The sequence below is a fragment of the Solea senegalensis genome, linkage group LG19, assembly GCF_019176455.1.
Source record: "Solea senegalensis isolate Sse05_10M linkage group LG19, IFAPA_SoseM_1, whole genome shotgun sequence".
In the NCBI taxonomy this organism is placed as follows: domain Eukaryota; kingdom Metazoa; phylum Chordata; class Actinopteri; order Pleuronectiformes; family Soleidae; genus Solea; species Solea senegalensis.
In genome coordinates this window covers 5,223,161-5,244,469 of record NC_058038.1, presented here as the reverse complement: position 1 = coordinate 5,244,469, position 21,309 = coordinate 5,223,161, and the positions used below count along the sequence as shown (strand labels likewise).

The following is a 21,309-nucleotide window of genomic DNA, read 5'->3' as shown; positions in this document are numbered from 1 at the left end:
ATTTAGTTTGAGATATATCGTTCGGCCCTAAAGAGTGATTTCTTTTTAAATTTCCCTCGTGAGGCAGAGGTGCGTTTCCATAGAAACATGAAAGCGGGTGCTCAGTACTCACACAGTACGTTCAGTGAATGTGCCTTGGACCTAGTCGTGGGCAGTTCGGCTCCCGCCGGCATCATGTTGAGCTTTGCCTCGCACCAGACCTGAGCTCCGTTATCTTCTCTGTTGACCCTCATGAAGTAGACGGATGACTTGTTGACCGGAGACTGAATGGACTCCTTGAATGTCTCCGGGTGGACCTTGTTCCCCTTGTGCCAGTACACAGTGAGGTTCTGTGCCGGCGCGACATTTGTAACGTCACACTGCATTTGGTACGTTGAACCCTCCACCATCGAACTGGTCTGAGTCAGCACGGTCATGGAGACATCGTCTGGCAATTCTGGGAAAACATGACGCAAAACACAACGTTCAGTGGTTACAAATGTTTTAACGGTATAGTTGAGAAAGGCATTGTTTTAAGAAATGGCTCCAAAACACACAACCCCCCCCCCCAAAATGACTCTAAAAGATGTAGTATATATGCCAGGCCTGTATGTGGAGCTGTAACATTGAACAGTATCTCGACCACATAAAGCTTTTTTCAATAAAAGCTGTTCACAACCCATTTGTGATGATGCATTTACCCCAGAGTATTTTCTAGCTATTTCCATTTGTGGTCGGGGCTGACGACGTCCTGAGCTCAGATTTCCGACAGCGGTTTTTAAATCTCATCTTCTTAAAACACGTCTTTTCCTTTGGTTTTTTTAGGGATTAGGGATGAGTCGATACGATACTCAGTATCAGTCTGTTACAAAAGAACCCCAAAATGTTCAGTGGTATCAAATGGTTTAGGGGATTATTGAGATAAGTTTGTTCTTTCCCATTTTCACCACCTACAGAAACAGAACTCTTCTGTTTTCTTATGCCAGGCCTGTATGTGGCGCTGTAACATTGGACACCAAAAATGCACAAGCAGAAGACGATGACAATGATGGCAACAGAGAGGCAGGGTAACGACATCCATGTACACTGACTTCTTGGATATTTGTTGGGCACGGAGACTCAAAAATACAGTATAATTACTCTACTCTACACTCTAATATCGCTTTTCCACTACACAGTACAGTGCCAGCACAACTTGGCACGGCGCGGCTCGACCCTACACGGTTTGGTATTGTTTTCCCTTACTATAGTACCTCCTCAACGTGGGTGGAGTCGTCGTAGCACGGCTGTATAAAACTGCCGTGACGTAGTTTTAAACGCGACACAAACACACAAACTAGAGACGAAAGCAAAGCTGTTTGTTTTCTACGTAACGGAATCATTAGAAACAGTTATTTAAAAATATTTGTTCACAGAATCGTTCACTACTTCCTGCATGAATCCGTCTGACACAGTCACTGAACGCTAAATACCACGGAGCGCTATCGCTAAATACTGTCGCTTAATACACCAGACTCCTCTGTTAAATATTTACAATTTGGAAAATGTCGGAGATTAACGCATATTTCACGTCTTTGTAGCTGATCTACAGTTCGGCATTGTACGGTTTGATTCTCGTGTCCGACGTCGCACTTGTGACTCTTCCAGTGACGACACTCTCTGACCAATCAATCAGTGGCCGGCAGTCTGTTGACGTCACATTGACGCACCACACCAGAGCAGGAACTAAAAAAAAAGCACCAGATTAGAGCTGCAACTAATGATTTTTCTTCATCATCGATTAATCTGTCGATTATTTTCACGATTAATCGAGTAATGGTTTGGTCCATAAAACGTCAGAAAATGCTTGTCAAACCTGGAAATAACGATGTTCTCGAACGTTTTGTTTTTGTCCACAAACCAAAATGATTCCGTTTTTTTATGGTTCCCATGTTTTAAAGGAGCAAAGACACCAGAAAATATTCACATTTAAGAAGCTGAAACGATCATGATTAAAGCAAGAATTCTTGCTTTAATCATGAATAGTAATAGTTATCGGTTAATAATCGATTAGTTGTTTCAGCTCTACACCAGATACCAGGTACGAGTCGTGCGGGAACTGTGTAGTGGAAAAGCACTTAAAAAAATTCCAGACCATCATTTTGTCTCGCCTTCTTCACAGCACCAGATGAATGAATGAATGTACTTACTATAAACCTTGACCGGCAGCTGTTCAATACACTGAATATCGCTGAAATGACTGATGTAGCACATGGCGTCAAACGACCACTGGCTGACTTTGTCGATTTTTAGCGTAAGGAACGAGAAGCCTTGCTGGAATCCTATGCCGCCAAGTGGAGACTCCCAGCCTATTCCCTTCGTCTGGTTGGACGACGAGCTGCAGTTGACGGAGATCGGGTCTCCATACGCCACGACGACCCGAGGAGGGCTCAGGTGGAGCTGACACATCTGATCGGCACTCACAAACGTTCCTGCAGACAGAAGAACACACAAAGGATCAGAGCGTAAGTCGTGTATTTAGAACTAAAGATGGATTGTTTTCGTGTCTTTTTTATTAAACAGTCTGTTACCAGAAAATGAATTTGATAGAAGTTGAAGTCACTTTTTAATAATAGTACCTGGAACGTCATGGGTTCAATAACTGGCTCTATATGTCATTGAGCAAGACACTTGACCCCATGATGCTGGGTCTGAATGAGTGAAAACTACAGTGTAAAGCAGCTCATCAAAAATAGAAAAGCTCTATATAAATCCAGACTATAATACCAACTCTTCATCTTCTGATTTTATTTGGTAGCAACAAAGATAGTTAGAGGGAATGTAGTGGAGTAAAAGTTAACAGATATGTGAATGTTGTACAACGTATTTGTACTGTGTTATATTACAACGATTCATACTCTCCAGGTACGGCTGTGCTCCCACAGTCAAAAAACACACAATGAATGAACAATAATACGATCATTCATTCATTGTGTCCAATGAATTACAGAACGTTCACTTAACGTTGTATGACGGTCGTGACAAAGTAACTTCTGGGATCCGAATGTGGGAAACTTTCTGTGTCAAGGAGAACCAAGCGGGGGAACCTTCAGGGAACATTTCCACAACCAAAAGGTAACGTTCCCAGAATGCTCTGGGAAGCAAAAAATGCTAGCTGGGTAAAGGATCATGGCAAACACGCCAAGATCCTCTAACATGACTAATGACTGAAACAACAGGCTTGAATAAGCTCCTTGACATCTACGCTGTCGTCCCCTCTACACCTATCATTGTTATATGTATTTATTTCGTACAGAGAAAATAAATCTTATCGTGAATATGCTGCGATGCAAGTATGACAAATATTGATGACCTCTGCAGTAGAACTAGAGGAAAATATTGGTTATATATATATATATATATATATAAATATAAATGTCAGATATTGTCAGAAACGTTCAATATTGTGCATTTCTAAACATGTTTACAACACATTTGTCATGATGCATTCCCCACCTAACCTTTTCAAGCTATGTCGGAACTCGGACTTTACGAGGTCCTGAACTTGGATTTCGACTCCGAAACCCGACATAGGAATCCATCTTCTTAAAAACAGACTGCAGTGTGAGATTGTGCTGTTTTTAAAAAGTGCATTATGACCATAAAAATGCAATAAGTTCCCATGCAAATGCCAAACATTGCAGAACCAAAACAGCATTTGAGTGGGGTTTATCTTTCCATGAACCATTCCATTACCCTCTGCTGTTGGGTCTCGTGTGAGATTTAATGGACCGAATGTGGAGGAAAAAACATTTTACAGCTCCTGTGTGTTGTGTTTAGCTGCTGCAGTTCCACTTAAATCCATAACAAAAATGAAAGTTGTTATGAGCTGAGGGGAATTAAGGTCAGGTAAATGAGTTACAGTAGATGCCATAAATAATCCGTTGCTTACAATCCGATCAAATAAAGACATGAATGATCTTGAGCAGAGCAACGTGAGTCACACAATGGGCGTGTAGTAGTCGACGCTAAACCTTTCACTTTCTGCACTGATTAAAAAGCTTTATATGAATGTAGAACAACATAATGTGGGAATGAAATGAGAAAAAAAACCAAAATATTTACCTGTACTCGCTATTACGCTGCCGAATATGAGAAGCCACATGTTTGTTCGTGCGTGCGGGCACCCGTAAAATACTAAAGATGATGAAAATGAAGTTATGAATGAGAAACTTTAGTGTCCCAGTTCAGCTCCTCGTCGTTAACGTGCGGTTTCTGTTTCACCTGGTGAGAAATCAAGAAGTTCAGCGAGAGAGAGGGACTGGAGGTCGCGAGTGGTGCGTTCATGTGCACCTCGTAAATTCCCCTTATGTAAAAAAAAAAGAGAAAAGTACTCGAGTTCGTCATGAGCAGCACACAGAGCGAAAGCGAGGGGGCGGCTAAAAGTGAACATATGTGGCTTTTTTTCAGGGAACAATTCGCAAGTGTTCAACTTTTACACAGAAGGTTGATATCTGTTAGCTTAGCTTACCAGGCTAAATCAGCAGCGACATCTTGAAGTCATCAAGTCATCATCACTCGTTACGTCACTTTTACTGTCGGACACTGATTTATGTTACACTCACTAAGCGTTTACATTTCACAACACACACAAAACTGTTCCAGCTGTGGATTTCTTTTCTAGTGTCGTATTACTTTTTCCTATAGTTTTTCCCGACTGAACCGGAAGGCAGCAACAAAACGGCTCCATAGAGGTTGTAAAAGACGGTACTTCCCAAAGTGTGGGGCGCGGCCTTCTAGTGGGCATTAGCGGTATTGCAGATCAGAGGCCTCTGATCTGGGGGCCACATGACCTGAGAAAGAGAACTGAGTGGGGAAAAGACATAGCTCAAAATAATAGCAATAACAACATTTCTTTGACAACACTCAGTATATCATTTCAATATAAAAGTTTTTACTTTGATATGGAACGATACCTAGTTCAGAATAAAAGACATTTGTGATGCAAAAGAAACCTATAAATACCAAAAACAGACATTTATGTGGTGGAGGGGCCACATATGTGGCCGAGCCATGAGTTTGAGACCTATGTAGTTCTGATACTTATCACAACATACTGTATACTTTATTTTCTTTATTTTTTTTAACAATACATGTTTATTTGCCAAAACAACATATGTCTTTTCACAAAACGGTCACCCCAGTTGTGTTTTTTTTATCATTATAGTGAAACCTCATGATATCAGGGACAAAATATTTGTATTTTAATGTTGTCTGTTTGCTTCTACAGTATGCTATATTCTTGCAAATGTATAAATCAAGAATTTGTTTTATGGGCCACAAATGCTCCGAGGTTTGGAAGGGCTCTCATATCGGACTAAAAAATGACAATAAAAGTGTGTAAAATGATGGATCCATAAAGTATGTTGATTTTTATTATGTTACTTGTCGTCCCTGCTGCTCTGATGTGGATTTACCTCGGATTTAATATCAATATTGCTTCAAATATTTAATTATATTGACCCCTACCACTGATATTTTATGACTGCATGAACACACTCAACACCAAAGCGATTTTGTCTGAAAAGGCCACATTTTAATAGTAAAATAGTGTTTGTTTTTTACAGCAGTATTCACAAATACATTACAATGTTTTCATGTCCCCGTCAACACAGTCGGGACTTCCAAAGCCACCATCTCGTCCAGCTTGCGGCAAACGTCCCTTTTTTTTCCCTTCATAAATAAATATAAAACATGTTTTTAATTTACATTAATAAAATATCCTGAATATACAGTTACTGACAGGCTACAATGCCCACAGTCTTTTCATACAAAAGCATACAATTGTGAAACAAGACAGTCCCCCAAATCACCACCCGCAAAGGCCGGAGCCTGACACTGACAAAAGTGACAAACAGAAAATAGTGAGAGGAACAATGAACAATTCACACTCAACGAAGAAGCAAAAGCTAATGTTCACACCTTCAGTATCACACCTTCAGATCCTGTGTGCTTGTGTGTGTGTGTGTGTGTGGGGGTCAAGAGTTGAGCAGAGAACTTCCTGTTATTTATGTGACTGAAAACCACAGCAACAGCAGCAGCGGCAGCAGCGTTATGGCTATAATATTCACTTTTAATGATTTCTATGTTACATGGAGCAAAGAAACCAGTAAATATTCACATTTAAGAAACTGAAAATAAATCAGAACACCGGTTTTAACTGTTGAAAAAACAGTCGATTATCAAAATGACATTTTCTCTCATATTTTACCGTTTACAAGTCTGTCTGTCTATCTTGTTATTTCTATGGTAATCACTAAGTAATAGCTTGGTAATAACAGAGGGAAATTGTGGGACAAACATCGATTATTCGATTAATCAGTTACTAAATTAATCGTCAGCTATTTTGATAATGGATTCATCAGTGTGAGTGTTTCAGTGATTTGTGTAGAAAAGAAATCATTAAAACTGTATCATTTTTGATTCTGTGGACAAAAACAAGACATTTTGAGAACATTGTCATTGTTTTCAGATTATTGGGTTATTGATCAACATTTATCAACATCGATTCATTGAGAAAAAATATTATCCCCTTATAAAAAACGACTTATCAATTTAATCAATTGCTACATCTATCGTAAACTATTTTGATCATCAATAAATCAGTTTGGGTGGGAAGTAAATTTTGCTTTCTTCTTTATAAATGTGAATATTTTGTGGTTTCTTTGCTACATAAAAACAAAACGAAGCAGATAAAACGAACAGTTTCGGTTTGTGGACAAAATCAGGAGATTTGAGAACATGTGGAAAACACTGATCAACATTTGAGGCCCCCCAAACAACAATTCAATTAAGTAAATTATTGTCAGAAAATTATAATTTTTTTTATCAAAATATGACCTCCAAATTACAAATAATCGACCATACGGTTACAGTACTGTTAACTGAATGTGCTTCTGAAGAAATAGAGGATTTTTCCTCTCGTCATCAAATGTTCGCGTGAGTCACTGTGATGTTATAACTGGAAAGAATGTGTCACTGCATCTGACTCACACAATTCATCATGTGTGAACTTCAAACTGTAAAAAGAGACAGTGTTCAAAATTTGCACAACACATATTGGTGAAGTTGCATGTTGTGGCCCGAAAAGCCCCTCGCCCCACCTCACCCTCCCCTTCCGAATGTGCTAGAGCCATGGTTCTCAAACTGTGGTACATGTACTACCAGTGGTACGTGAGCTTCCTCTGGTGGTACTTGGAGGAAAATCAGAAATACTGATACCCTAGTATACTGTACATACTAGGGTATGTGAGTATGTAATCTGACTAAACCGGAAAAAGTGAAGCATATGTGAGGAAGAGGAGGATGATGATGGGTATAAATGTGCCTCCTTTGAAATGTCCGTAGTTGACTTTGCTCGACCTAGTTACACCACTGTATTTTAACCAGGGTCCCCACATCTTGGTTGACATCAAATTCAGGGATTTTTCTAAGGAATTTCCAGGACCAATTCCCTGAAATTCAAGGACCGGATGTGCTTAAGACGCAGCTTAAGATGGGAGGGCAACTTGGCATCCACTTTTATGGATTTGCATCACACTCTGCATCTGGACAAGTGATTGTCCTTGGGATGTTGGTCAAAGTCAATCTTTGTAATTTCCTTTGGTGAGACAGAGATTTTGGAATTTTGCTGTCTCTTGCTTAACGTTACTCGCTCATTGTTACGCACAGGATCTCAGGTCAAGGACAGAGACAGTGGACAGTGTCCACAACACCTCTAGTAATCACGACTCCAGGTTTGTTCTGCGTCTACGTACATCAAGCAATGCAGGGCTTTCAATGACCCGTGTCTATTTAGGGCGATTTTCAAAAATATTTCCAAGGATTTCAAGGACCTGTGGGAACCCTGTTTGACGTTGTCAATAATGGTGTGATTTCCAAAGATCAATATTTTCTAGGGTGGTATAAAAAGTTTGAGAACCTATGTACCAATACATATAATCAGGCGATTGTATGCTTACAGAAAATTAAGTACAATAATTACTGCCAAATTAAAATAATTGCACCTAAATTTTACAAACTGGACCTTTAAGGACAGAGTTCATGTCTGAAAACAGCTTTAGGAATCTGGGGTTGAGTAAATATAAAAGGGGCAGGACTAAAAATAAATTAAAAAAATGAAAAACACATTCATAATCACGTCAGTTTGTGTATGTGAACATATGTCCAGGCAGGGTCTCTGACAAACCAGAGAAAAAATATCTTTTTTTTCTCTTTCCAGTGAAGACAGGTAGAATCCAGTAGTAAAAATCATAAAATGTACATCTCAAAGCCACGGCTGCTTAAATCATTCAGTGACAGTAGGATAGGGAAATAAACACGAGGATAACAGCATTTTCCAGACAGTCCGGTGAGAGCCTGCTGTTACTGTGACACAACTGATGGTGGCGGCAGAGAGTGAGAGAGAGAGAGAGAGAGAGAGAGAGAGGGAGAGTGATGAGGCTCATTCACAGCAGTCAGTGGTCCGCTCTGTGGACATGGTCAACCGCTAAGACAGTTTAGTCATAGGTAACTGTGTGTCCCAGCCATTGTGAGCCACGTTACCATTGTGTGTGCTGAGTTTGGGGTTTTTAAGGTTGTAGTGCCGCATCCTGGTGTTCTTGTAATAGATGGAGAAAATGAAGAGGAAGATGATGGAGATGGCGATGACTGCGATGGCCACGAATCCAGCTATGAGCGGCAGGTGGTCCACTGTGATGACAGCAAATAACAAACATATTAATGTGGGGGAAAAAAAACTGCTCTCTGTTCCTGACATGCAAATGTTTTCCTCTAAGCATGCAAGGCCACACTGTAAATATCAAACTCATGCAGCACATATTTTGTTAACCTATGGCACTTTTCCATTATACAGTTCTAGCACGGCTCAGCTCGACTTAACTCGAATTTTTAGTTTTCCATTAGGGACAGTTCCTGGTACCTTTTTTTTAAGTACCTGCTCTGGTGAGGTTCCAAGTGACCTGAGCCGATACTAAAACGTGAACAGACTGGCGGCCACTGATTGTTCAGAGAGTGTTGTCACTGGAAGAGTCATGAGCACGATGTCCGACACAGGAATCAAAGCGAACAATGCTGAACTGTAGATCAGTTAAAAAGACTTCACAAAGTCACATAAAGAAGTGTACTAAGGCGTCAAAAATGTCCAAACATGGCAGTAGAATAAGGTGTCAAAAAAAGTGTGGTAAAGCGCCAAAAATGTTACAATAACAGTGTACTTAAGCTTCAGAAACGTGTTAATATCTAACATTTAGCAAGGAACTTTCTAAAAATATTAATATTTTACAGAGTGCTAAAACAGTATCATACTGATGCATTCCACTTGCAGTTGAAACTCTGAATATCCGAGATCATAGCGAATGCCCCCTGAACTCAGGATTTCCAACTTGGAGCGACTTCACCAATCCCAACATTTGATTCCAAGATGGCTGCCAGCATATAAACACAGCTACTTTTACCGTGATTAGCACTTCCGTCGCATTTCTTTCACAGTTCGTACACAATAGTGCTGCTGTTCCATTTTTAACCGCAGACATGTTGCTAAGCTGTTTGTGTAAAATACCACGTAGAGCGCTGTTATTGACTAGTATTGCTAACAATGGCGAGCAAAATACACTATATGGACTTCAATATTTGGCCACACCTGTTAAGCATTGAATTCAGATGTTTCACTCAAACGTTGGGCCCCTTATCTCCAATGAATGACAATTTTAACACTTCAACATACCGAGACTTTTCTATTCCAACATGACTATGCCCCCAGTGCACACAGCATGGACTATAAAGACATTTGACTTTGAGTTTGGTGTGGAAGAATTTCACAGGCCTGAACAGAGACCTGACCTCAACCCCATCGAGCACCTTTGGGATGAACAGGAGTTTGTGAGCCAGGCCTTCTCGCCCAACATCAGTGCCTGACCTCATTAATGCTCTGCAGAATGAAAAATTCACACAGAAACACTTGAGGAAAGTCTTCCAAGAAGAAGTGTGGAAGTGTGTTAGAGCCACAAAAGGAGGGTCAACTCCATATTAAAGTACTGTATAAGTATTTGAATACGTTACTACAGTCCCTACAGTGGTGTAATGGTATCCAAATACTTTTGGCCATATAGTGTATGTTCGCATCCCCCCCGATTTCTCAACTGGAATGCGGTGATCTTATCTTATAACAATCACAAGAATGAAATATAATAAAATAAAAAATACTTGAATGTCGAGTCTCCAGTTTGTAAATACCCTCAGATGAGAATCGATAGACGCATGCGCTTCGTACACGGCAAATGAGTCGAGGCAATGTCTTCATCTCTCAGAGATGAAGAGAAAGGTGGTTCTATGACATCATTATTTCACCAAAGTTGCATATTGGTCGTAAACACGAAAACACAAGTTTTCAAACACAAGTCCCCTTTTCCAAGAATAGTATTTTGGGGTCCCAAGACGGTCCCACGTGGATGAAAAGCTGAAACAATACAGGACTTCTCACTTGAACGGACCCTCGGATAACTTAATTTTATTTTTTTATTTTATTTATATTTAGGTTATTGTGGAATTATTGAGCAATAAACATACTGTATGTTGTCTACCCCACCTACTCTATAATCAGTGGTGAGACAGGCAGATAGAGGCTTATATAGAGGACTCATTTGTTACTATTGTGATTAGGGGTGGCAATCACCTCATTGTACGATACGTTGTCATATTGCAGGACAATCATATAGCGATACATCACGATTTCAGTCTAACTGAAAAAAACAAAACGTGAAAAGTGCTGTAAACTTCCTCTTATATTATACATACTGTGTATATATATATATATATATATATATATACACATAATATATACATATTTTGACCCACCCCTAGTTGTGACACATTGTTGCGATTAATAATAGGAAATAATTCCACTTAAGTTTATGTCTTCTTGTTGCCCCCATCTCTTTATCAAACAGCTCTGACACAAGTCCTGTCATTAAAAAGAATGGTACTACATTTCATTCCAATGCAATAAGTTCCTGCTGCGATTACACTTGTGTGTGAGTGAGTTTTTCTTGAAAGAGTTTTAATTGTTACCCTTTAGAATCACTTCGACCACGTGGAAGGCGGAGTCGACGTCGTTGGTGGCGTTGCAGGTGTAAAAGCCTGCCTCAGTCACGATGAGCATGCCGTTGGACACGCGAGGCGCTTTGTCCGGGCTGTAGAGCCACTGGATCTTTGGAGGAGGGTGACCCTCGGCTTCACACACCAGCTCCTCGTGATAACCCGTGATCACTGGCACTGTGTTTGGAAGCTTTGTGGTGTTGATGACGGGCTTATCTGTTGAGACACAGAGACAAACAGTGTGTAAACAGTGTGAGGTCAAAGTTTTTACAACCTGTGAGCGTGGAGTACGGCTGCTACTCTCTTATTCATAATTCGATAATAGCTGCCATGGACCTTGCATGCTGCAGTGTCATAGCCCATTTGAAGTATGACACCATATAATCCAGTAGAGTGTGCAGGTACGATTTTTGCCATATCATATGACAGTATATATGGCAATATATCTATATTATATCGTGATAAGGAATCTGTGACGACTTTTCCTGGTTTTAAAGGCTGTTGCATTGAAAATCATCATGTAACATTTTATAGATTTGTGAAATACACAAAATATTATCTATTAAACATAGAATCGACAAAATTATATTTCTATCACTTGTATGTGTAATTATTTGCATTATAGTAACATTCGACCTCTTTCGTGGCCAATTTTATTGTTTCTAAAACACATGAAAATATCCTTCTTTTTAGAGCTGCAACTAACGATTATTTTCATGATTAATGGAATGGAAAAATGGAAAAATCTGTGTTTCTCAAACCTGGAAATGATGATGTTTTGTCTACTAACCAAAATGCTTCAGTTTTTAATGATTTCTTGGAGCAAAGAAACCATAAAATATTCACATTAAAGAAGCTGAAAAATTAGAAAACTTGTTTCAATAACAAAACAAAAAAACACTAAAACTGATTAATCGGTGATTCAAACAGTTGACAATGAATTTCGATGAATAATAGATTATTTGAGTAATTGTTTCAGCCCTATTTCATTTAACATTAAAAAGCCAAAAAAATAAACCAGGTTATGACCATAAATGAAAGGTAACAACTGTATTTTTAGATCATGTAATACAGATCATAAAAAGTAGATATTTCATTTAAGAGTCTATTTACAGTGTATTGTCACTCTCCTTTGAGAAGCACAGAAATCCCAAGAGAAAACTGAAGACTCTTAAATGTGGATATTTTCTTATTTCTTTGCTCCATGTAACAAAGAAATCATTAAAACTCAAAAAGCAAAAAAGCAAGACATTTGAGGAACATCATAGTTTCACTGATCAACATTTTCTGGACCAAACAACTTATCTGTTAGTTGACAGATTAGTCCATACTGAAAACAATCACTAACTGCAGCTCTACGGCCAAAAAAGCCTCACGCAAATGTCACACAGCGGACTTTAAACCTGCCGCCAGTGATTATGTTGTTTTGCTAACTTCCTGTCCATTGTTCTTGTAACGATTCTAAGTGGAGACGGTGATGTAAATGTGATCTCACAGTGGACAGTGACGTTGACAGGATTGGACACTTCTGGAGAGAGCTTCAGTCCGTTATGTCCCAGGTCCAGGAGAGCCTCACATCTGAACTCTGCTCTGTTGTGCTTTCTGTCCAGCCTCACGCTGATGGTTGACGACACGCTGAGCGGATTTCTGTGCTCGCCAATGTCGCAGTTTGTGTCGTTCTTTGGGACACAGTCCATCAGCCGCATTGAACCTGTAGGACAAATTAAAGACTTAAGCATTATTAGATATTATTGATCATAAAGATACGAGTCCGACTGGTAGGAGAACATGTCTTTGTACGGGCTACTTTCAAGGTTGGCTTTCAACAGGATGTTGAACTTTTCACAGACAGTTTTGTATGGCTTAATGATTGTCTTGTTATCGTGAGCCATGTATCGCGCATCGTGAGGTACCCTGTGACTCCAACAGTAATCACCATAACAAACAATCAAGGTGCAGACAAATACAAAGACATAATAATCAGGATTAACGATCAGAATGGCTCCTACACTAGATGATTATTTCACTCTGCTTTGTTTCATAGTTGCTGAAAGATTTCCTCGCCGTCTCAAGAAAAGGCACATCATGTAATAACCTACCGTTGATAAGAGGTTCCACGGTGTCGTTCCCATGATACCAGCGCACAGTGACATTCTGTGCAGGAGCAACTCTGATTACGTCACACCGCAGCTGGAGCTCCTCGCCCTCAACCAGTGAGCTCAAGTTATGCACAGGAAGGATGGAGACACTGTCTGGGGTTTCTACAAAGGTCATTAAAAAAAGAAGAAGACAAAAAAAAGGATTAAATCAGGAATTAAAAGGAAAGTGGTTGCATGAGGCATTGACACATGAACCAGTCTGAGACAGGGATGTTTTAGATACAAGGAAAAACTCATTTTAGCCACTTAACAAAATCTAAACCGGTTTAAGAACTACTGTTCTCCTTGTTAAACAGCCTTTTCTGACAAGAAACTAAAGTTTGTTTCACTTTGCAAAGTGCTCACAACTCCACAGACAAAATCTGATATTTTACATCATGGCACATAAAGGTTTTTATAATCACTGCTGCCTCCACATGCAAGTTCAAAAGTGTTAGTTTGTGATTTAGCTGTTTGAAATCAGTCATTTAATTTTAGTGACACAAGCGTAACAAATGAAGCAGCAGTAGACCACCAGCTCCTGTGTCCCTGTGAGCTTAAAACACTTGCTTTTTGTACGGACTTTGGTAGGTGAGAGTGAGTGGTTTACAAACTGGGTTTCCAGTCATATAAAGCAGGCTATCAGTGAGATAAAGTGGCAGGTGAAGATTTCAGGAGGAAGACTTTACTAGGTTAAAAATGTGTTGGCAACCAGCCTCAGGCAATCCTTTTTAAATATCAATAACAGCGAAAGAACAACAAGAAAGTATAAATACATACTGTAAAGAGTGAAGCTTAAATCTTTTTTGCAAGGTGGTAATCCCCGAAATTTTGCAGTACAGGCGGGCCTTGGGTCCCAGTCTACATTGGTGTCAGCACGCCATTCTTTAGCAGATATTTTGCCCCACACGTCCTGCCACTTTATGTCGGCGCCATTATTGGCACCAATGGGCGTCGGTTTGCACACTGCAGTCTCGCTCCTTCCTTTGTAAGGAATTACCATCCTTTGTGGAGTTATTTCAATGGGGCATTCTTGCTCGGCACCTGTGGAGCACAGAGTTATAAAATGTTATTCCAAATCTGTTTTCACCCCACACCATATGCATTATGCCAACAACACAACAGTGTTGTGGTCAAAAAGTGTTGAAAGAAGGCCTTGCGAGTGTAGAACAAAAGCTGTGGCTGAGGAGGTAATGGCAGGGAGAAAAAGAAAAACTCAGGAAGGATATACCCCTCCCAGAGGAAACTGCACTTGCTCTGCCGGACATTCTTTGTGCTGAAAGTCACGGTGATAAAATGCGTCACATTTGAAACCAAACTAATTTCCACAAATATGTATTACATGGCTGCAATAAATGATCATTTTCTTGATTAAACAATTTATTTGGGTGAGTGCCATTTCCGGAAACTATAAAATATCGTCTTTCGGGAATGTCCTGTGTCGCCAACAAACCCAAGATATTGCAATTTTTATTGGATTTCTTTGATATACATATACATATATATATATATATATATATATATATATATATATATATATATACATATATGGAGAGAGAGAGGGGGGATGTACGATTTGGCAGATACAACTACTGTGTTTTGATTTCTACTTCAATATTGATATCACAAAATGTTAACTCATGTTTTTTTAAAATTACATTTTTATATATTGGTATAGAAATAGAATGACAAAAAAAACTGTTAAAGTGTGATTTGCTTGTTTTATCACTCAGCCATAACATAGAGCAAACATTTTTAAATACTTAAAACAGTTCAGTGGCAGATTTATAACTCATTAATCTGCATTATTGCACACAAAACTCTTTCCCAAACATGTTTTCTTTCAGGATAAGTCTTTAAACAGTAGATTCCCCACAAAGAAATCACAATGAGGACTAATATTCAGCATATTTAAAAACAGTCCCCAAACAGTCACGATTTTCCACTTCTGTTAACTCAATTACATCCATTGAAACCTAATTTTGTGCCACAATATGAATGTGACTCATGTAGTTTAGACTTCCCAGTTTTCCCATCCGTGTTATTTTTAACACCACAGTGAAGCTCCTGTTCACACAGCCTCCATAAAAACACACTATAATAACCTAATGGAGCCATTTTAAATTTAAGTACACACACACACACACACACACACACATAAAAACCCGCAGACACAACTTACTCGACAGCGACAGCAGCTTCAACGTCAAAACGACCGCAGCCACGCGAACACATTTTATGTCCCTCATTGGAAAAAACATTGTTTTTAAAGCGGGTTTATTTGCTGTATTCTCCTCGACTGTCGAGACAGTTTGTCCCGTTACACTCCACTGCTGCTGCTGCTCCGTTAGTTCACTTTTAGGGCAAAGCTAAAAGTTCTGTTATGGCTGCACGCGCTGACCCCGCCCCCGGCGTTACGTCACCCACCGGACCGGAGAAGAAACCGGTGGGAGGAATGGGGGCAATTCTCCAACACAAAGCCCGTCCAACCAAAAGCACCAAATTAAAGAGGAAAAAACACGTTTTCGAGGCCCGGTGTGTAGAATGAAGAGTGTTTCCTTGATAAAAATGTTATTGCAATGTTGGAATAATAAGAAAAAGAGATTCAACAACTAATTACAACCAACTGCTAAACTAAACTAGCAAACATGATTAACTATCAAGTCTTGTAAAAGGTACCTTAAAGGGATACTTGAGTAAAAGTACAGAAAAGCAGAAAAATGACTGGTAGAAGTTGAAGTTGCTAAAGTAAAAGTCTTAGTATCAAAAGTAATCAAGTTTTAGAATTAAAAGTATTTAAAAACCAAAAAAAATCCATCGTAGCTCAGTGGTAGGGCAGGCTGTCTCTTGACTGGAAGATTGTGGGTTCAATTCCTGGCTCTGCTAGTCTATATGTTTCACTGAGCAAGACACTTAACCCCATTTTGCAGCATGTGAATGGCAAAACTGTAGTGTAAAGCAGCACAAGACTAGAAAAGCACTATATACAGACCACTACCAACTCTTCTTCTTCTGATTTTATATACTAGTAACGAGTAACAAAGACAGTTAGGGAAAATGTAGTGGAGTAAAAGTACACAATTAATTTAGGAAATGTGGTGGAGTAGTGATACATAATCATAACATACAACCAATTATGATAAGATGGTGAAACTGATTATATTTAAACTTTACCTTTTACTGTGACTTTGACTGTTTTAGTCACAGCTCCTCTCTCATTCCACGCCTTACATATGTAGTCGCCCATGTTGCTTGCGGTAGCATTGTGGATGTGCAGGAGGGACACCCCATCAACATTTTCCTCCATCACATTGGCCACCTCGAAATAAATCCAGGTGTAATTTGATCGTGGGTTTCCCATGGAAGAGCATTTTAGCGACACATTTAAGCCAATCTCCACTTCAGAGTCTTCGAGCTCAAGTATCTGTGACGGTGCGTCTAATCAAACCAGAGAAAACGCAAATGAGCTAGTGTAATATGCTGAATGAAAAATATAGTAATATAGTAGTAATAGATTTCCATGGATATAACTTACATTGGATGATAATATCCACTGTGGCGTTGACAAGTGAAGAGGAACTAGCGATGACCGTGTACTGCCCAGCGTCATTTCTTGTCAGGGTCTGTGGAAGTACCACCTCCTCTCCATCTTTGAACCACTGCATTATCGGAATAGGAAAGCCAACTGCAGTGCAGTTCGGTTTGTCAAAAGTGTTCTCGATTGCAGTGTAAGTGATCGGACAACTTAACTCTGGTCCATCTGCAAGAAAAACAAACAAACATACAGCCTGATGATTTTAAATTTGGACTCACACTGTCAACTATATCTGCAGTGCTAACCCAAAATGATGATTATTTCACATCAGCCTATCCTCTGCTTTGTTTGGAAGAAGATGGTGATGGTGATGAGGGAATTTCCAGAATGAGGCTTTATGTTTGAGGAGCAACTCATTAGCATTAATGGTATGTCCAATTGCAGCGGAGCATGGAAAGAATCATACAGCACTTGTATGCAACTTAGTACATACAAAATGAGTCATCTAAGATCTCAAAGTAGATTCAAGGACACAACAACCTCTAAAATCCAGTAGGAATTGGTTTGCGTATTGTCAAATTGTATAAGTGTATGTATACAACTGTAATATACAGTGGGTACAGAAAGTATTCAGACCCCTTTAAATTTTTCACTCTTTGTTTCATTGCAGCCATTTGCTAAAATCTTCATTTTATTTCTCATTAATGTACACTCAGCACCCCATGTTGACAGAAAAAAAACAGAAATGTAGACATTTTTGCAAATGTATTAAAAAAGAAAAACTGAAATATCACAAGTATTCAGACCCTTTGCTGTGACACTCATATTTAACTCACATGCTGTCCATTTCTTCTGATTGTCCTTGAGATGGTTCTGCTCCTTCATTGGAGTCCAGCTGTGTTTAGTTAAACTGATTGGACTTGATTAGGAAAGGCACACACCTGTCTATATAAGACCTTACAGCTCACAGTGCATGTCAGAGCAAATGAGAATCATGAGGTCGAAGGAACTGCCCAAGGAGCTCAGACACAGAATTGTGGCCAGGCACAGATCAGGCCAAGGTTACAAAATCATTTCTGCAGCACTCAAGGTTCCTAAGAGCACAGTGGCCTCCATAATCCTTAAATGGAAGACGTCTGGGACGACCAGAACTCTTCCCAGACCTGGCTGTCCAACTGAGCAATTGTGGGAGAAGAGCCTTGGTGAGAGGTGAAGAAGAACCCAAAGATCACTGTGGCTGAGCTCCGGAGATGCAGGGGAGATGGGAGAAAGTTCCACAAAGTCAACTATCACTGCAGCCCTCCACCAGTCGGGGCTTTATGGCAGAGTGGCCCCACGGAAGCCTCTCCTCAGTGCAAGACATATGAAAGCCCGCAGAGAGTTTGCCAAAAAACACATGAAGCACTCCCAGACTATGAGAGATAAGATTCTCTAGTCTGTTGAGACCAAGATTGAACTTTTTGGCATTAATTCTAAGCGCTATGTGTGGAGAAAACCAGGCACTGCTCATCACCTGCCCAATACAATCCCAACAGTGAAACATGGTGGTGGCAGCATCATGCTATGGAGGTGTTTTTCAGCTGCAGGGACAGGACGACTGGTTGCAATTGAAGGAAAGATGAATGCAGCCAAGTACAGAGATATCCTGGAAGAAAACCTATTCCAGAGTGCTCAGGACCTCAGACTGGGCCGAAGGTTCACCTTCCAACAAGACAATGACCCTAAGCACACAGCTAAAATAACAAAGGAGTGGCTTTGGAACAACTCTGTGACCATTCTTGACTGGCCCAACCAGAGCCCTGACCTAAACCAATTGAGTATCTCTGGAGAGACCTGAAAATGGCTGTCCACCAACGTTTACCATCCAACCTGACAGAACTGGAGAGGATCTGCAAGGAAGAATGGCAGAGGATCCCCAAATCCAGGTGTGAAAAACTTGTTGCATCATTCCCAAGAAGACTCATGGCTGTACTCGCTCAAAAGGGTGCTTCTACTCAATACTGAGCAAAGGGTCTGAATACTTATGACCATGTGATATTTCAGTTTTTCTTTTTTAATATATTTGCAAAAAATTTTCTGTCAAGATGTGGTGCTGATTGTACATTAAGGAGAAATAAAATTTACTTTTTTGATTTTAGAAAATGGCTGCAATGAAACAAAGAGTGAACAACTTAAAGGGGTCTGAATACTTTCCGTACCCAGTGTATCTGCTCCTGGTCTCTCTCTTCTGGCTCTACCTCACCTCCCTCCAGGGTTTACGTTAGCCGGTATATGCCGGCTTTTGGCCAGTGTCACATGAATTTGGCCATAATGTCCAGTGGATATAAAAAAAGCCAAATAATTTAATCAATGAATAAGTATTAAATATTCAGATATCTATCAGATATGTTAACAAGCAAATCTAACAATAATATAATTTCTTTAAAATTTATTTTTTTATTTTATCTTGTTGTCTTGTGTCATCATGTGGTCATGTGACCGATGCAGGGCGAAAGTCAGCACAACTTACAGTCCTGACATATTTTATATTTCCTGAAAAGATGCCGGGAACTTTTTGAAAACGGCAAATAAAGAAGATCCTTTATGTTTCGTGCCATTTATGTTTGGACTGTATGTTCGGCATTAAATATGCATGGCCGGAATTTTGAAATGTTACCGGCCACATGGGCCGTCTAAAGTATTTTCTAGTTTAAACTCTCCTTCCCTCTAATCCTTTATCTACCCTTCCTCTCCTCTGTCCCCCATTTTTCCTTTCACCCCAACCTGTCTAGGCAGATGGTCTGATTCTGTCAGACAGAATGAGTTTTCTTCCAGTCAAAAGAAAGTTTTTTCTCTCCACTGATGCCTAATGCTTGCTCGTTGTGTGAACAGTTGGGTTTCTCTGCTCTCTGTAATATTGTAAAGGTTTTTGCCTTACTATGTACAGTGTCTTGCGACAATGTATGTTGTTATTTGGCGCTATACAAATAAATTGAAATTAAATAGGTAGAATCTGTGCAAATGAAGATGACACTCACACTGCACCGATATCTGGATTTCCTTTGTCACTGATGAAAAGCCCATAGCTTTGACAACAAGCTGTCCTGTGTCCTCCCTGCTCAAAGGGACACTCATGTTTTTCGGGTGTCCATCTTTCCACCATGTGAGTGTGGGGGTTGGGTTTCCTGTCGCATTACAAAGGTCAAATGTGTCCCCTTCCACTGTGTTGAGGACAGAGCAAAAAAGGTCTGGTCCATCTGCAGAAGAAAGCAAACAAAAAACATGCAATATCACCAACCCAGTATTTTCATTTTATTTATCAGAAAGCGAGCAACTGAGAGACAAATCTAATTCAACTTCAAAGCAGTACTTATTATACTCACAAATTACTACACAAGATACTTACAGAAAACTGTGACGTTTATCTCTTGTGATGATACATTCAGTTTTGGTCCTTCTGGCCCCAGGTCCATATGTGCCTCACATCTGACTGAGACTCCGTTGTCTCGTCTTGTTGAGTTAAGTTTGTAGACAGACGACAGGTTTGCTGGTCCCTTTTGTGGCACATCAAAAGTCTCTTCAGAGGTCAGTGTATCTCCTTTGTACCATCTGACGGTGACACTGTTAGCCGGTGCTACATCCTTAATGACACATGTGAAGCCGTACTCCTTGTTTTCTTCCATCGAATCAGCTGAATGATTAGTGAGAATGTCGATGTTTTCTGGGAATGCTGGAGGAAAAGGATAAATGTTATAAAACGTGGTCAGAGAGTATTTCTGTGCTCTGTAGGAATGGGTATTAAGAACTTGTGCTAATGCTGCATTCCATTTATATCAGATGTAAAGAACAGAGAGTGAACTTTCTGAGTTGGAAGTCTGAGTGGAGTTGAAGTTCCATTAACATTAACTCGGGAATTCAGAATTCCAACTACAATTCCTATATACACAAGTCGGTGTCACAATTTGATCTTTGATCTGCCATTTTTAGAATTGTCTCGTTTAGTATAGGATCATTGGTTTTAATGTCGCGTCATTTCATTTTTTAATTCCCATTTTGGTTGTCCACATGGTGTCATGAGTGGCATAATGTCCGTCATTTGTTTGCAATGTACCACACTAAGGCTTAATTACTTTTTTTGCACCCAGCAGGATCGCCCCCTGGAGGCTATTCCCTATGATTTCACTCACCAATTGACTTTACAGAGGAAAGTGGAAAATGTCCTTTGTTATGGCCTGTGGTCCGGATGGGCAAAAACTGAGACGTTTAGAAACAATAATACAGTCAACCACTTTTACTTCCTGATCGGTTCTTATTAACCATAGGGCCCCCCAAGCACAAAAAAAATGGTATTGGGTAATCCCTGGTTAGACGTGATATCAACATGTACGCAAATGACTTCATAAATGGAGCTAAATAAGATCAACGGATGAAGCTAGAGTAACAATATGTATCTATGTCGATGGGCAGTACCGTTTGAAGTATCGGTATCAATAAAAGTCCTAACAATACCCATCCATACCTCAATCTGTGCCAAGTAAAGAAGAC

General features: G+C 39.8%; 1 protein-coding gene across 1 annotated transcript in view; it reads right to left on the bottom strand.

Moving 5' to 3' along the window:
- Positions 1-21,309, bottom strand: part of LOC122785253 (hemicentin-1-like) — a 34,657-nt gene that overhangs the window by 12,170 nt on the left and 1,178 nt on the right. Inside the window, exons 3-15 of the mRNA XM_044050979.1 lie at positions 20,171-20,494; positions 19,803-20,021; positions 16,786-17,010; positions 16,425-16,688; positions 14,031-14,294; positions 13,212-13,373; positions 12,608-12,823; positions 11,086-11,328; positions 8,514-8,709; positions 4,243-4,397; positions 4,084-4,155; positions 2,169-2,450; positions 113-436 (exon numbers count right to left, since the gene is read on the bottom strand). Of these exons, the coding sequence (XP_043906914.1) occupies positions 113-436; positions 2,169-2,450; positions 4,084-4,155; positions 4,243-4,397; positions 8,514-8,709; positions 11,086-11,328; positions 12,608-12,823; positions 13,212-13,373; positions 14,031-14,294; positions 16,425-16,688; positions 16,786-17,010; positions 19,803-20,021; positions 20,171-20,494 (2,946 nt within the window). The remainder of the gene's footprint in view (positions 1-112; positions 437-2,168; positions 2,451-4,083; positions 4,156-4,242; positions 4,398-8,513; positions 8,710-11,085; positions 11,329-12,607; positions 12,824-13,211; positions 13,374-14,030; positions 14,295-16,424; positions 16,689-16,785; positions 17,011-19,802; positions 20,022-20,170; positions 20,495-21,309) is intronic.